Source organism: Harpia harpyja, chromosome 11 (genome assembly GCF_026419915.1).
Source record: "Harpia harpyja isolate bHarHar1 chromosome 11, bHarHar1 primary haplotype, whole genome shotgun sequence".
Taxonomy (NCBI): Eukaryota; Metazoa; Chordata; class Aves; order Accipitriformes; family Accipitridae; genus Harpia; species Harpia harpyja.
This window is the reverse complement of record NC_068950.1, coordinates 1,230,646-1,245,356: the sequence shown is the minus strand read 5'-3', so window position 1 is coordinate 1,245,356 and position 14,711 is coordinate 1,230,646. Positions and strand designations below refer to the sequence as shown.

At 48.4% G+C, this 14,711-nt stretch overlaps 1 protein-coding gene across 4 annotated transcripts; it reads right to left on the bottom strand.

The window, feature by feature from the left end:
* Positions 1–4,100: 4,100 nt before the first annotated feature.
* On the bottom strand, positions 4,101–14,691 carry SGTA (small glutamine rich tetratricopeptide repeat co-chaperone alpha). Of its 4 annotated transcripts, none has more exons than XM_052801147.1 (12): positions 14,610–14,691; positions 13,209–13,359; positions 11,927–12,030; positions 11,636–11,720; positions 10,900–10,999; positions 9,661–9,765; positions 9,341–9,479; positions 8,411–8,473; positions 7,943–7,980; positions 6,242–6,331; positions 5,871–5,994; positions 4,101–5,549 (listed from the first exon to the last, which is right to left on the bottom strand). In XM_052801147.1, the coding sequence occupies exons 2-11, from the start codon at positions 13,306–13,308 to the stop codon at positions 5,880–5,882; spliced, it is 939 nt and encodes a 312-aa protein (XP_052657107.1). In that variant the 5' UTR covers positions 13,309–13,359; positions 14,610–14,691; the 3' UTR covers positions 4,101–5,549; positions 5,871–5,879. The 4 variants fall into 4 exon arrangements, with proteins under 4 accessions (XP_052657107.1, XP_052657109.1, XP_052657108.1 ...); XM_052801149.1 differs by lacking the exon at positions 14,610–14,691 and adding an exon at positions 13,649–14,192 and having other exon boundaries at positions 4,101–5,184; XM_052801148.1 differs by lacking the exon at positions 14,610–14,691 and adding an exon at positions 13,649–14,191 and having other exon boundaries at positions 4,101–5,384.
* Between the last annotated feature and the right edge of the window lie 20 nt (positions 14,692–14,711).

Sequence of the window (14,711 nt, the reverse complement as noted above, 5' to 3'; positions counted from 1 at the left end):
GATAAGCATATACTGTGCAGAACAGCATCTTGCACCTCAAGCTGCGTGCCAGCCTTTATACAGCAATGACCTTAACTCCCCAGAGGCAAGTAGTGGAGATGACAGTGGCAGCACCTCACATACAATGGCAGAGAAAAGCTTAACTGCAGCAACTTAAAAACCTTGTAAGAATTGTGCTGGCCACACAGAACTAGCACAGCCTCAGTTTTTAGAGGTTCCATTTGAAACACCTACACCATGACAGACACAAAACACCTGACCTTGCAGTAAGATCCACCTGAGTCCAACTAAAGGATCAAGTCTTTGTTTTTTAACCATGAGAAAAGAATATGGACTTGAGCTGGTGGTATTTGTCACCCAGAAATTAACTTAAAGATCTCCCTTCAACATCCACACAGGTTTTTTTGTACTGCCCTTGAAGCAAGACTATCGGATTAATTCATGCTCGGTTTCCTGAGCCACTGTCACTGTCTCACTAGGGTGGGTTGCAGCCTCTACAGTTGGTTGCTTGTTCTGAACCAGGAGTCAGGGGAAGTTTTGATTGCTGATCAATATGCACATCTCTAAAGGGAAACCCTACGGAGAAATTCACTGCAAGGTTGTCTGTTGTCCATAGGGTGTACCAAAAGAGGAGGCAGAGGTTGTTTCATACAAGAGAAAAATGCCAAGATTTGAGTTGCCTAGGTCACAAAAATTGACTCAATCTGAAATGTAAAAGTGTTTCCCTGCAGGTTACATGCAGCGGCAGTGAAACTTGTTTTCCTAAAATCATTTTACAAAATAACAATGCTATTTATAAAATCTATTTATAAAAATACATAAACGTGAACAGGTCCCTCTACTGCTGCTCATTCTTGCAGCAGCACAGCCAGCACCTCAGAGGATTTCACTTACCACTTGCACCAAATTGACTTGTAAAGTCAAATCAATGGCACCTCAAGAAGGTTCTCTTGCAGGTCACCCAGGTAAGGGCTGCCAGACAGCCCCCAGCACTGACAAGATGCCGCAGTGTGCATCGGGGTAACAAACTAACACTGAACACTTCCAGCCACACTGACACCCACATCCGTGATGGACAAGGTAAATAATTGGATACCTGTTTGCTGGAGCGGCAAATTAATTTTAATACAAGAGATTCCTGAGGCTAAAGTCTCCCTTGAGGGCTGACAGCATTAATCACTATCACCATTTCTGCACAGCAGGCAGCATAAATGGTGCTTTTATTATAAGGGAAGTGGGAGACTGAATGACTCTGTACTTGGTAAGGGAGTTTAAAGCCTTTTTCCAAGTTTGCTGTTCAAGCAGGAGTGAACAGAGAGGTCATGGCGGTCAGGCCATCTGCAGCAGGTCTGGTTCTCAGCCGGGTATCCAAGGGAAGCGATGTTCATCAGAAGAAAACCCTGCTCAGATGACACTGATTGACTCACTCTCTGGTGAACCCAGCAGACAAGCCAGGTCTGAACAAGTCCAGAGCCTGAAATCTCGGTGTATGTTGACAGGGCTTCCACAGCAGGCAGCCTGTCACTGCGGCTGACGAGCAGGCTCCCTCTCCAGAGGCATTGACTCCAGGACTGCCAACGCTCGTCAGCACTGTGCTGACACAGCTAACGAGTCACGCCGCCTTTGTAAAGCATGCGCTGCGGTTTCAGCGTCAACAGAACGACAAGGGTTTCAAGTCGCACGGTGATGGTGTGTTGTTATGCCAAGCTTCTCAAATGAACTCTCAGAAAACAACGTTAGCAACAACACTTTGGGATCACAGATCACAAGAGCTTGTGACTGCACCTGCTGAGTGTGAAGGCACCACCCACACCTGCTGTGTTAGGCAGCCAGACAGCTCCCAGAACAGAGGAGAGAAAGAAAAACCTCCTTTTTCCAGAATTCACACCTCCTCTGGAACACGCCCAGCTTCCACTCAGAAATTCAGAAACTCCTGATCTAATTTTTTTTTTCCTTTTCTTTTTTTAACCCAGCAACAGCCCCCAACAAAGCACAGAGCCTCAAGCTCCCGACAGCAGGTGGAGCAGCAGCCCTCCAGTGCCCCCTGACCTGGGGCGGAAAGCAGCTTAGCGAAAAACAAAGCGGTAAAGTACAAGAAATACCTTGTTTCTCCTCGCCTGCTCTTTCTGACAGCCCAGCGTTCAGAAGCCAGCGCCACCAACGTCTGGACTATTTCACCAGCCTGAAAACTTCTGTAATAAAGAATTAACTCAGGACAGGTACTGCTTGGCTTAGTGGCCCATAATGAAACATTCAAGCAATGAAAAGTGTTATATAAAGTACACAGCCCTCTGTGGGAGGAAAAAAAAAAAAAAGGGGGTTCCTTGTGTGATCCTTTAAGTATCAGTTTTTTCTGCTAAAAACACGTGCTCACAATGCCCCCAACACAGTGAAGACAGCACGATGCTGAAACCAGGTTGGATTCTCCCAGAGCCCCACTTGTCCCAGTACCTCCCAACACCTGAAGCCTTTTGAAATCGTCCTGGTCACCCTGGAGAAGGAAGTGCTGGGGGGGGGGGGGGGGGGCCCTTCTCTCAGGCCACCAGAGCAGACATAAACCTGCTTGAGCACCCCCAAAACGTGCAGAAATGGGGGGCTGGGGGGGGGGGGCGGCGACGGGACTAGAAGGGTCACTGGGAGAAGGGGGTCAGCAGCCCGGGGCTTACTTCAGCCGGGGAGCGGGATGTCCCCTCCCAGCAGGGACGGGGCCCAGCCTGAGCCCTCTCCCGCCCCCAAACCCGGCTACCGCCCCCCCCCAGCCCCCAGTTACCTCAGCAACAGCCCCCCCAGCCCCGCTATTACCCCCGTAACGCCTCCCGGCCCCCCCCAGCCCCGCCATTACCTCACGAAACCGCCCCCCGCCCGCCCTTACCCCCAACCGCCACCTCCCGTTACCCCGGCAACGGCCCCCCCCCCCCCATCCACTCACGCGCCGGCTCCCGCTCGCGCCCCCGTCCAGGCAGCCTCCGCAACGTGCTCCCGCCCACGACGCCCTCCCATTGGCCGCGACGGGAAGTCCGGCTTGCCCATTGGCCGCGAGAGCCGCCCTTCAGCCCGCCCGCGCTTGGCGGTGTCTCGGTGTTTGCGGGGAGCCGCCGAATAACGCCCGCGGGAAACACGGAACGGGACGGCGCGTTCCGGAGCACCGGGGGCCCCGCGGAGCTGTCCCGGGACAGCTGGGAGGGAGGCGGCCAAAGCGGCGGAGGAGACCCACGGCCAGGGAAGAGCATCCTCCACCACTACATCCCCCATTCCTGCAGGTTTTCGGCTGCTTTTAGTTAAAGAAACACGTCAATTCGGTTAGAATAGCACAGAAGGCCCCAGGGAGAGCAGAAGCGAACCTAAAAAAATATCAGTTTTCTTGCTGTCAGCAAAGTTAGGAGATGTGGGAGTTCAGAAGGAAACCCTCTCTGCCTCAAGCAGGCTGCCAGCTCCCCGCTTCGAGTTCAGCCACAGGCACAGCAGGGCAAGCCATACCCAGAGCCGCAGCCACCAAAACACCAGTCCTCCTCCATCGAGGACTGGCCAGAGCCTTACCGGAGCAGCAGAGCTTCCCCCTGGAGAGCTGCTCCTTGGACTCGGTGGTATAAAAAGAAAACCAACGAGAGGCTTGAGGAGACAGATCTGTAGCTACAAAAGAACAAGCAGGGTAAGGAAAGAAAACAGCACCAAAATGATCTGAAAAGGGAGGAAAAAAGAAATCCCTGCAGTTTCCTCCTTTTGGACAATTCTTGAACTCTTTCTTTCCACACTGTCCCACAGTCTGAAACTTCTCCTTTTGATAGGTTACAAAAAACAGCCGGAGAGAACTTAAAGGGAGTAGGGGAAGCAGAAATGGAAAGAAAGATTTCCTATTTCTGTCCTGCAGAAATACACAGGGGGAGCATTTCAGCAGGAAAGAACACAAAAAAACTGGAAAAGGCAGATAAAACCCATCTGTAGGCTGTGCCTGGCAGTGGCCCCGGCCCCAAGGGATGACCCTGCACAAGCCTCTGCGGTCAGCAGCGCTGGAAACAGGCACCGCAGCCCAACGCACGCCCGAGCCGGCCCCAGGCACACAGGTCTTTCTTCAGTCACCTGGGCAAGAGGGATAACAAAGAAAGTGTCCAAATATTTTATTCTTCACAAGTTACATTAACCACATATTACTTTATGGAGCATTTACAAATCTTTTTTCTTGATATTAATCTTCAATTATACCTGCTCACTCACACCACCGGGTCTCCTGAAAGGGCATTTTCCATCTCACACCTACCCACCCTCAGACCAGATGCTTTTTGCCCAGCAGTCAGGCCATGAACACGCCTTCCCCCCCACAATCGAATAACTACTTTAAAAACAATTCTGAGGTCGATATAAGAGTCTCTGGCCTCAACTAGCAACTTCTAGGGGAGCTGGCCAGAGCCTTCTGTTCACCCAAGGAAGGACATGGGTAACTCTAGAGGGGCTGAAAGCTGCGGGTCACTCGAGTTGGCTACAGGAGCTTTTCCCTCATCTCACACACTACATGCCGAGGCATAACGGCTCCTCGCCGATCCCCCACACTGAACCAGCAAACACTTGATTTCTGACTATCCAAGCAGCATTTTTATTCCTTCTGCTCCCTACTCAGGCGCCCTCTATTCCTACCATTAGCACAGTCAACCAGGCTGATTACTTACATGCATAAAAGACAGATTAAAAAAGCAGAAGAAAAAAACCTTTTAAAACACCAAAAACATCATATCTTTCTTACTGTCCACCTGACTAGTTCACAGATTGGATCATTCCAACAACATAGCCATAATTACTAAACACTAGACAAATTTTGTCAGGACTGGGAAAGAACCCCAAGAAGCGTACCAGGAAACACTCACTAAAGGAGCAGTTGCACATGGGCACGTTCTTCCTGGCCAGTCCCAACCCCCCTCCCCCCCAACACATTTACACTAACCTTTGAGAGGTGAGCACCGAACTCCTGTGTATTAACAACACTGGCAATGTTGCTACAGACCTGAATGAGAAACGCAGTCAATCTAATCAACAGAAACCCTGTTCCTGGAGGCAAGAAGATCCTGTGATCTCCAGAGTGTTCAAACACTACCATCTCGTAACTGGCAGGAAGATTAAACGCGGCAGGACGGGGGTTAGGTAGGACTTGAACACTTCTTTGAAGTGGCACGTGGGCAGGAAAGTGAAGACGTCCTGTAGTGAAGAGTGCATCGTTCTTCAAAAACGGGTTAAAAAATTCCCATGTAGCAAATAACATAGAAATGTAATAGTGTAGTTAATTTTCTGAGTTTCTTTAGAAAGACTGTTGATGCTGGTTTGTGTTCAGCTTGCTGGATCTTCCAGAAGAAAAAAAGACTAATGGAAAGGCTGAGGGGGAGGAGCAGGGACGAAGACTAGGGAAAGAAAGCGTGAATCTGTCTTTAACATGCAGGTCATATAAAGTATTTTGTTTTTCCATTATTTTTTTTCCCCCTCTTGGACACTTCCAACTCAAGAAATGGCAACACACACATGGCTTCCAGTTTTTAAAGCAAAGAACATAGTTCCCACGGACTGCGCTGCAGAGACAGGAAGACAAGACATTTGCAAATTCAATCTTTAAGAAAATAAAGTGTGCCTTTTACCACCATGAACACTAGATAACGAAACTCATTTGTCAGTCACACCATGTGTGAGGCAAGTTCCTGTTCACTACTCCTCAGGGCTAAGTCTTGCATCTGAGGCACAGTACTAGCAGTACTGATGCAGAGAACCCAGTCTGTACAGAGGGGAGACACACCAAATTGCTAAATTAAGGCACAAGACAAATATTGCAGCCAAATACTTAAATTCCCACTCAGCTGGCCACAGTACAGCAGCACTCCCAGCTACAGCCTCACCTGCAGTGCTCATTCCTGCTGATCTTCGTTACTGGCACTTGGAGTTCGACTCCTAATCTGGCTTCGTAGCTGCTCTATTAGTTCAGGATTCTGCTGCTGCATCTGCTGAGCGAACTGCTGGCCCCTGAAGGAGAACAAGCAACAGTCCTATTAGTGTACTCACACACACTCCAACACAGTCTGGTGCTAGGGAATTCTTGACAGCCAATTGTCAAAACTCTAGCAAGGAGTTCACATCACCAAAAGAGGCAGCACTTCACCCAACATTTAAACCTTTCTCAACTGTTAAATTAAGGTTCCAATTCTGGTCAGAAAAAAACCAAATCCATTTACTAACCAAGGCAATGGGAAACACCCAGCTCTCTACTCACGCTTGTATGAGGCTGGCAAGATCATTCGTGGAGGGGCTGGTGCCTGCTGCTCCCATGGTGTTGTGGCCACCAGAAATCATCCCGGACATGCTGTGGAAATAAGAGTCATTGCTCAGAGCAGGAAAAAACAACAGAGAAATTGTTTGCTTTACACTAGGAAGGGAATGTCAGTGTAATGGGAGCACTTTCCCACACAGATCATGAAGTTATCTGCCAGGCAATCTTCTGCAACAACTTTTTTTCATTAACTACAGAAGAATAACATTTAAACTGCACAATATGTAGAAATATTTACAATAGCGTCAGTTACTGTATTCCCAGAGATTCCCCCTTTTGTGTGCAAGCCCTGTGTTATGTTTAATTAAAACACTGCCCTTCCTCACACAAGCTATTTGCTTGCTTTGCATCAAACAAGATCTACTGACAGGACAGCCTCAACACTGATTCCCTCATGGTGAACAGCCCAGAACACACTGGGTCTACATAGCCCTTTCCTCTGGAAGTCCTCAGGCTGCATCTGGCACAGAACCTCAGCTGGCAACAGCAGCAGAAAGAGCAGGCAGAAGCAAATGGAAGTGGCAGCTGACATTCAGCCCTTTAGCCAAATTATCTCACATGGTAATCAAAGGATCCAGAAGGTCTCTAACTCACTGCCTACCTGTGCTCTAGAAGGATGGTCAGGAGAGTGTCCTGGTTTTGGCTGGGATAGAGTTAATTTTATTTCTAGTAGCTGGTATAGTGTTATGTTTTGGATTTAGTAGGAGAATAATGTTGATAACACACTGATGTTTTCAGTTGTTGCTAAATAGTGTTTATACCAAGTCAAGGGTTTTTCAGCTTCTCATGCCCAGCCAGCAAGAAGGCTGGAGGGGCAAAAGAAGCTGGAAGGGGACACAGCCAGGGCAGCTGACCCAAACTGGCCAAAGGGATATTCCATACCCTGTGACGTCATGCCCAGTATATAAACCGGGTGGAGTTGGCCTGGGGTGGGGGGGCAGATTGCCACTCGAGAACTAACTGGGCATCAGTCAGCAAGTTGTGAGCAACTGCATTGTGCATCACTTGTTTTGTATCCTCCAATTCTATTATTATTTTCATTATTATTTTCTTCCTTCCCATCCTATTAAACTGCCTTTATCTCAACCCAGGAGTTTTACTTTTTTCCCCCCAATTCTCTCCCCCATCCCACAAGTCAGGGGGGAAGTGAGCAAGCAGCTGCTTGGTGCCTAGTTGCTGGCTGGGGTTAAATCACAACAGAGATGTACATGCCTTATTAATTTTATGACTATATTATCTAAGCATCTCACAAACTTTGGGAATTGATCCTCATAACCCTGTAGCACAAAGAATGGAAATATTCTCATTCTAACCGAGATGGAGCTGTGAAATCCTGTCTCCAGATCACATAAACACTGTGCAGAGCCAAACTGACCCCAAGCTTCCCAAACCCAATTCCAGCACCACAATCTATCCTGCCTCCCTTCTGCAAACGTTTATACCAAGATCCCTCTTCAGCACAGTCCAAAGTACTCAAAATACACGCTAGCTCAGGCAACTGGACTGGTTTAAAGGCTGCCCTCCATACTTCTGGCCCAAGCACCCTCCTGCTCCCACTAGTTCAGACTTACTGCAAATGCCAAACACACACAGAGCCTCAAATGAACGATTCAAAGAGGAAATACAAGATGGGATCAAACTTACAGCTGTTGTACTTGTGGATTGTTCATTAGGTTAGATGCCTATTTAAAGAGGGGAGAAAAAATGACACCCTATTTAATCAGAAATGACTGGGTAGATATGCAGATGTTGTGCCATTCAACTACAAACAACGTGAAGGCAAAAATACTTTTGAAACAGATCAATAGGACAAAAATAGCTAAGAGAAGAACAGTGCAACACACAAGACAAGGCTGGTAATGCAGAACAGGCACCCTTTCCACATCCACCATATTGCAAGGAGAAGCCTGTGAATAAGTCACTGGGTCTTCACTTGACCTTAATGAAATACAAGCACAGTTTCCACACAGCAACACTGAAACCAAGAAATGAAATGAAAACAAATCTGCTAAGAGACACAGGAGCTCCCCACGCGATGTACTGATATATTTCATCCTGAACAGACCAAGGCGCAGACTATACAGCCTGGCTGTGATCTGTGTCCAAATTTACCATACTCATGAAGCCAGGGTTGTTCAGCAAGCCAGCTAAATCAAATCCTCCTGGACCTCCAGTCTGTAAGAATAAAGAAACCGCACGCAGATGATGCATCCTCTCACTTCCTGATACACATTACAATGAACATTAATACTTTACTCTCAGTGTTATCAGAATCCAGCCCTTAAACCACAACAAAGGGAAGATGCTCTGCCCATACCCTTACTGTAAAGCTCCAAGTCACAGACAGCCTTGGGGGATTAGGCTCACCAAGGGAGTCAAAGGGCAGATGTCTGCATTACATGACTTACTGATCACCTCTCTCACCAGCTGAGCCACAGTAGCAATATACAGCTGTAACCCATTACAATTGCCAAATTAAACACATCCACTTGGTCACCTTTGCACTGGAGAAGTCTTTAGAAAATTAAAATCCCCTTCAAAATGATAAATTAACATGGTCCTGCACAGAGCAGGTCAGCAGTGCAGTCACCAGCTTTCTGGCTCCAAGTTTCTTAAGAAAATAACCTTTGTAAGAAAAAAAGCCACCCAAAGTGCTCTTTCGGTATTGCTAACAGGTCACTAGGAAAAAAAAAAAAAAAAAGCTGGATTTTAGGAGTAGCAACTTTAATTAAGAAAGGTGCTTAAGGCAAAATTGCTGTTTCAAAACACTCCCTTCTAATCAGTCTCATTTTCCAGCTCTTTCAAATAAGCCCAAGGTTACTGTGCTCAAGCAGCGAAGAGAAGTTACCCTCTCTGGATTTTAGTGGAAATGTTCACAACAGGACTCATTAACTATCTCCCCTCTGTCTGCATACAAGATTTGCATTCTAAACACAACCCAGGTCATCAGGGCTCTGCCAGACAGCACCTGTTAGCACTTACAGTGAAGAAGCCTCCTTCTAATCTTACCCACATATAACAAGCATTAGTTTCAGAACTTACTGGACTAGGAGTCTCCTTCATTTTCTGTTCAGCTATTTTAAGGTTTGATTTGTATGTGTCATTGTCTGGATCCAGCTCCAGGGCTTTTTTGTAGTAAACAACAGCTTCTGTGTGTTTGTTTAAACTGGAGAGGGCCAAGCTATTAAAGTGGAAATAAAGTCAGAGTTAGATAAGCACTTGCAGTCTTCCTCCACCCCCCGCAGAGGTGAAACACTAGGTATTTTTGCACAGCATTCCAGGGCAGAACACCACTGATAGCATCACTGCCACTAGGTGCTTTGAGATTGAAATTCTGGCACAAAAAACCTGCTCTTACTTACCCCATTCTGCCATAAGCTTTGCTGTAGTTTGGATCAATGCCTATAGCTCTTTCACAGTCTCTCACTGCTCCAGCATAATTTCCTAGTTTACTGTATGCAGCAGCTCTGGAGGGAATGGAGAAAGATGTGCAGAAAAGACTTATCAGCTTGAAAATGCTGATCAAGGTCACCCCTGTTCCCTCTCTGTAGTCTCCTGTTGTACAAGGCAAAGTCAAGTGTAAACTTGACATAAATCCAGGCCATATCTAGGTAAGCAGGCTGCTATCCAAACACCCAGCTCCACATTCTGCTCCTATTGCAAATAAATCTAGGTTCTTATTTCTCCTTACGGACTTTCCAAGAGGAGCCTGGGCTCCAGGGAGGCATGCAAGTATCACACTTGCTGGCTCAGACAATCTCTCTCAGCTTCTCTTATGCCTTTATTTTTTTAGTCATAATGACCATTTCATCCATTTCCCCACACACTCCACATAAGAGGGAAAACTGGTTTTGAAGCCATAGCATGCTCATTTAAGCCTCAGTCTCACAACTCTTATTGAGGGGCACCCGCCCAAAACCTCATGGGTCTGACCCTCATGCAGCTAAAGCAAAACTTAGCTAAAGCACCAGTTGGAGTTCCTTGCCCCAAGAAACACCTCACCATGTCATTAGCATGTGCACAGACAAGTTATTCATGTAGCCAGCTGTACGTATGTACCCACGATAAGCACATAACTAAACCAAATCCTGATTCAAAATCTGTTTTATTCAACAATTGTCTTTCCACCAACTTTGAGACACTTTTGCTTAGAACTAAAAAATAGGAAATTCGCTTGCATACCCAATTTTGCACACACATCAACTTATATAATTCTCAATAACAAGCCTTCAACTTGTCTCATTTAACTCCTTTGTTTTTATTATTAACACAGCCTCTCAAACCTGGGGTCTCTATGCCACTTAAGAGTTAATTGCATGAAAGCAGACAGTATTTCTTGGCATCCTTATATCTCCTCAAATGCCCAGTAGAGTTTGTTTCCACACCCACATCCTATCTAGAGATGCCAGGGCACAGAGCTGGCAAGGAGGCACAGGGAAGTGTGTCACTATGAGCTTAAAAAAAAAAAACACACAAAGAGCAAGCAACAGAACAAGCAGTCTACAGAATCACAAAAAAGGGATTTTGATCATTCAAGAGTCTTAGACCTAAGTAGTAAGAACAAACACAGGGGTACAAGGGTGGAGAAAGATAATCAGTACCTGTTGCAGAAATACACAGCATTGGATGGATTTAATTCAATTGCTTTTCCATAGAAAGACACAGCAGCTTCAAAATTTTCTGCCTTCATTTGTTCATTTCCTAAAAAGACAGCAGAAAGGCTCATTAACAAGTGAAAAAAGGGGACAAACAAAAGCAACAGGCCTGGATCTACGTTCTACTTAACAGAACAAGAGAGCAACCAACCATTTGCAGGTTTTGCTGGTCAAGCAAACTGCTTGCAAGCGTGAGGCACATTCGGCAGCAAGGTAGGGGACCTGCATCTTGGCAATTCCAGGTTGCCTGGTCCCACCAGCTCCCCTCCCACCTCAGGCACACCTGAGGCCTCCCCAAAGCAGCACTGCATCCTGAAAAGCACTGCAGTGTGTTGGCTCAGAGAAAGCTCTCCATTGTACTTCAGCACTAATCATGCACTCTTGCATGGCAGAGAAAAGGCAACACACAGAGGAGAGCTCAACAGGAAAGATGCCCTGTTCTACACAGCACAGGCTTCTTAGGATGCAAAAGAAAATGCTGACCCAGCTGTCTGTCTAGGCTCTGTGGCAGCTAAATTATGCCAACCTACACACGCTCCTGGAGCACAAGCAGAGAAACAAGCAGAAATGGAAGGGTTGATCCCATTTGCTTTTTTCCCCCATTCCAAGCATTCCCCAGAATTAAGCCTCCCTCCCCATTACGATCTAAACCTCATTATACACCAGCTCCAGAGGAGGTTACCTTCAGTCTTGAGTCTTTCAGCTTCAGCTATGTCATCTTCAGAGGGGGTGATGGGCTCCGAATTTGTTCTGATGTGTTCAGGCTCCTTACAAGGAAAGGGAGAACGCTATGATAAGGACTCCCACTGAGATGTACCACACCTCCCCCTTCACAAGCGCTGGCTCGTCAAGCCCAAAACATTTCACTCCCACACGCCTCCAAGGGGGCAGCATCACCACAGATATCAAGCAGAGCTCATTGCTTTGGCTGCTTAAATGGAGATTCAGCACATATTTTAGGGCACTCGCTCACCTTTCCTGCAGCAGCTTCAAATATTTCAGGAAGACTCTGGGACACAGCTAGGCCTTGGTCTTCCATTGAGACCCCAAATGCTGTCTCCAGGCACTGGATGGCCACTGGACAGGAAAAATCAGGTAATTAGCTTTCCCCACCCCATCTATATACTTAGCCTCCTCCCACAGCACCTGAATTTCTTACTGTTGAACATACCAGGAAAAAAACCACCACCCTAAACCATGCAATTCCACACACCAGACTTGATATTTGGACCATATCCTTGAATTTTGCCAAAACCTCAGAACCGGGCAAACCTTAGTTCTGGAGATCAAGCTTCTGGATTGAGTCAGTCACAACTCCCATCCCCTCAAGTGACTCCAGATCAGGTGCTGGGAGTAGAAGTTAACCAAACTGGGGCTTTACTAGCCTTCCCACAACTATGGGTGGCACAGAGCAGGGACAGATCTGCGTGTTTCACTTGCTAGAGGGTGGCTGCTCTGTGAAGCACTGTGGCCACGCAGAGATGCGTGGACACCAACCAACCACCTCCTCCCTCATCAGGCACCAGGTCAGGAAGCTGTTCCCAGCACAGAGAGGAACCCCAGTGACACAACAGAACTCAGTTTTACAGAACTCTCATGCCACATTTTACAGTCCAAAAGCACCAGGAATAAACCCCTCCTTCCAGCCAACACCCTCCTCCCGCTCTCTCTCCATTCCTGCCTTGCCCAGGAATGTACCCACCACTCTGCAGACGTGCCTGTGCTCTCTTTCAGTGGGACAAACGTACAAGCCAAAGACTAAACCATAAGCTGCTTAAGTAGATCTTTTAACAGCAGCGTGCTCTTGTTACCAGTGAAGCCCTCTGAAAAAGCCTGTATAAATACTCCAGGGCATGCTGTGGAAAAGCATTTTGATAGCACAACGGGAAGGGCACTCTGCAAGCATAAAACACTTCCATACAACAGCAAAGTTCTCATTTTACACTACAAGCCTTCTGACTCCACCTCATTTAAGATAAAACTTGTCTCAAACCTAGGGTCAGAGAGGCTTTTGATCCCAGGTATATCCCTTCCTCAAGCTAATCTGCTTTTGAAAGAGATAATGAGAAATCAGCATCCCTAATGCCCTGCATAGCTCCCCAAGAAGACAAACTGATTTCAAATCTTGAGCAAGGTTTGATGTCAGGAACGGCCCAGCCAAGAAAGAAGCAGGAGAGTAACAGTGTCCAAATTTCACCAAGTGTTGGGCTGACAGACCTAGACGCATGAACAGGGAAAAGCATACAACAACCAACCTTCCAAACTCTCCTGAGCATCTGGAGACAGACCCCCATTCTGTAGCTGGTCATGTAGAAACTGGATGATGGAGTAGGCAAGGCGCTTCTGGTCTGCCATTCTGGGAGGCTGTGAGCAGTTTGTTTCAACTTCTTGTAACTCTAAAAAAATCTGTAGAGAGAGAAGTTATATGATGGACAAGAAGTCCAAGAGCTTTCCTGCTGCCCTCCCCCAGTACGAACATGGAGGATAAGGGAGTTGTTCAGGACCAGCCAAGGCCTCCAGAGCCTTCATTAAACTCTGCTGCAACCACAACCCCCTTTACATAAATTCTCTGGGCCTCAATTCACCCTCTTGAGCATGAGCTGCACAGCACAGTCCTGCCCCACAAGGCTCCTGCCAAGGGAAATACATCAAAGGTGTTGCAGGCACTTAGGCTACCAAAATGTCTCTGACTGACCAGGACTAGACAAACGGAGCACAGAGAACTTCATCACTAAGAAACCAGAGTCTTCTGCTTCCAGAGCATAATTTGATTCTGAAACAAAAACAAGGGCTGAAGCAATTTGCCAGTGTTAGCAGAGCTGGGGTTCAGGGCTGCCAATCCTCTGCGCTGCTTGCCAGCCTACTGATGGTAAAGAAAAGTGAGGACCCACAGCAAAGCGACCCCCATAAGCACACCCCAAGGCTGGGGCTTCCCAGAGACGCTGATGCTGCAGGTCCTGTAAGCTGCACTGAAGTGCTCTGCCTCTCCAGGACACTTAACTGGCTTTGTAGAACAGAAAACCATTCAGGCTGATTTAACAGAGAAATTGTTTAAATGCAAACTCTGTGAAAGAGAGCCCAGCAGAGCTAAGCCGGCCCCAACCCACTGCAATACACCAGAGATCCCACCGGTTCCAGGCACAGGCAGATGCTGCCGTGTCTGCCTGTGCTGGGCTCCCGGCCCCAGCGACAAGCAAGGCCAGAGAGCCCACAGACCACCTCCCCGCTCCGGGGGCCGGCAGAGAGGAGGGAAGCACCTCTCCTCTCCTGTACCCCCGGGCCCCTGCCCCAAGCCCCCACCGGTACCCCCAGGCAGGCGGCAGGGAGGCAGGCCTGAGGGCCGCTGCAGACCCCGAGCCACCGCCCCGCTCCCGGCAGGGCAACCCCACTCCGTGAGGAGAAGACGGAATCACCGGCTGGGCTCTCCCTCCCAGACAGGAGAAGGGGCCCGTAGCCTGCAGACATCCCGCCAGAGCCCCGGGCCCGGCCCACACCGGACCCCGGACGAGGGAAGCGTCAGGCCCCACCGCGACCCCCAGCCCGGCCGTTATCCCCACCAGGGCCAGAAGCAGAGGGCTCCCGGTGGGGAAGCGGGACCGGACCGGGACCGGGACCGGGACCGGGACCGACCCGGCCGCCCCTCCCGCCCCGCTCACCGGGCGCCCCGACCCTCTCCTCAGCCGGGGCGGGCTCAGCACTGCGCATGCGCTACGCCCCGCCCACCGCGCCTGCGCACTGACCCCCCCCACCCCAGGGCG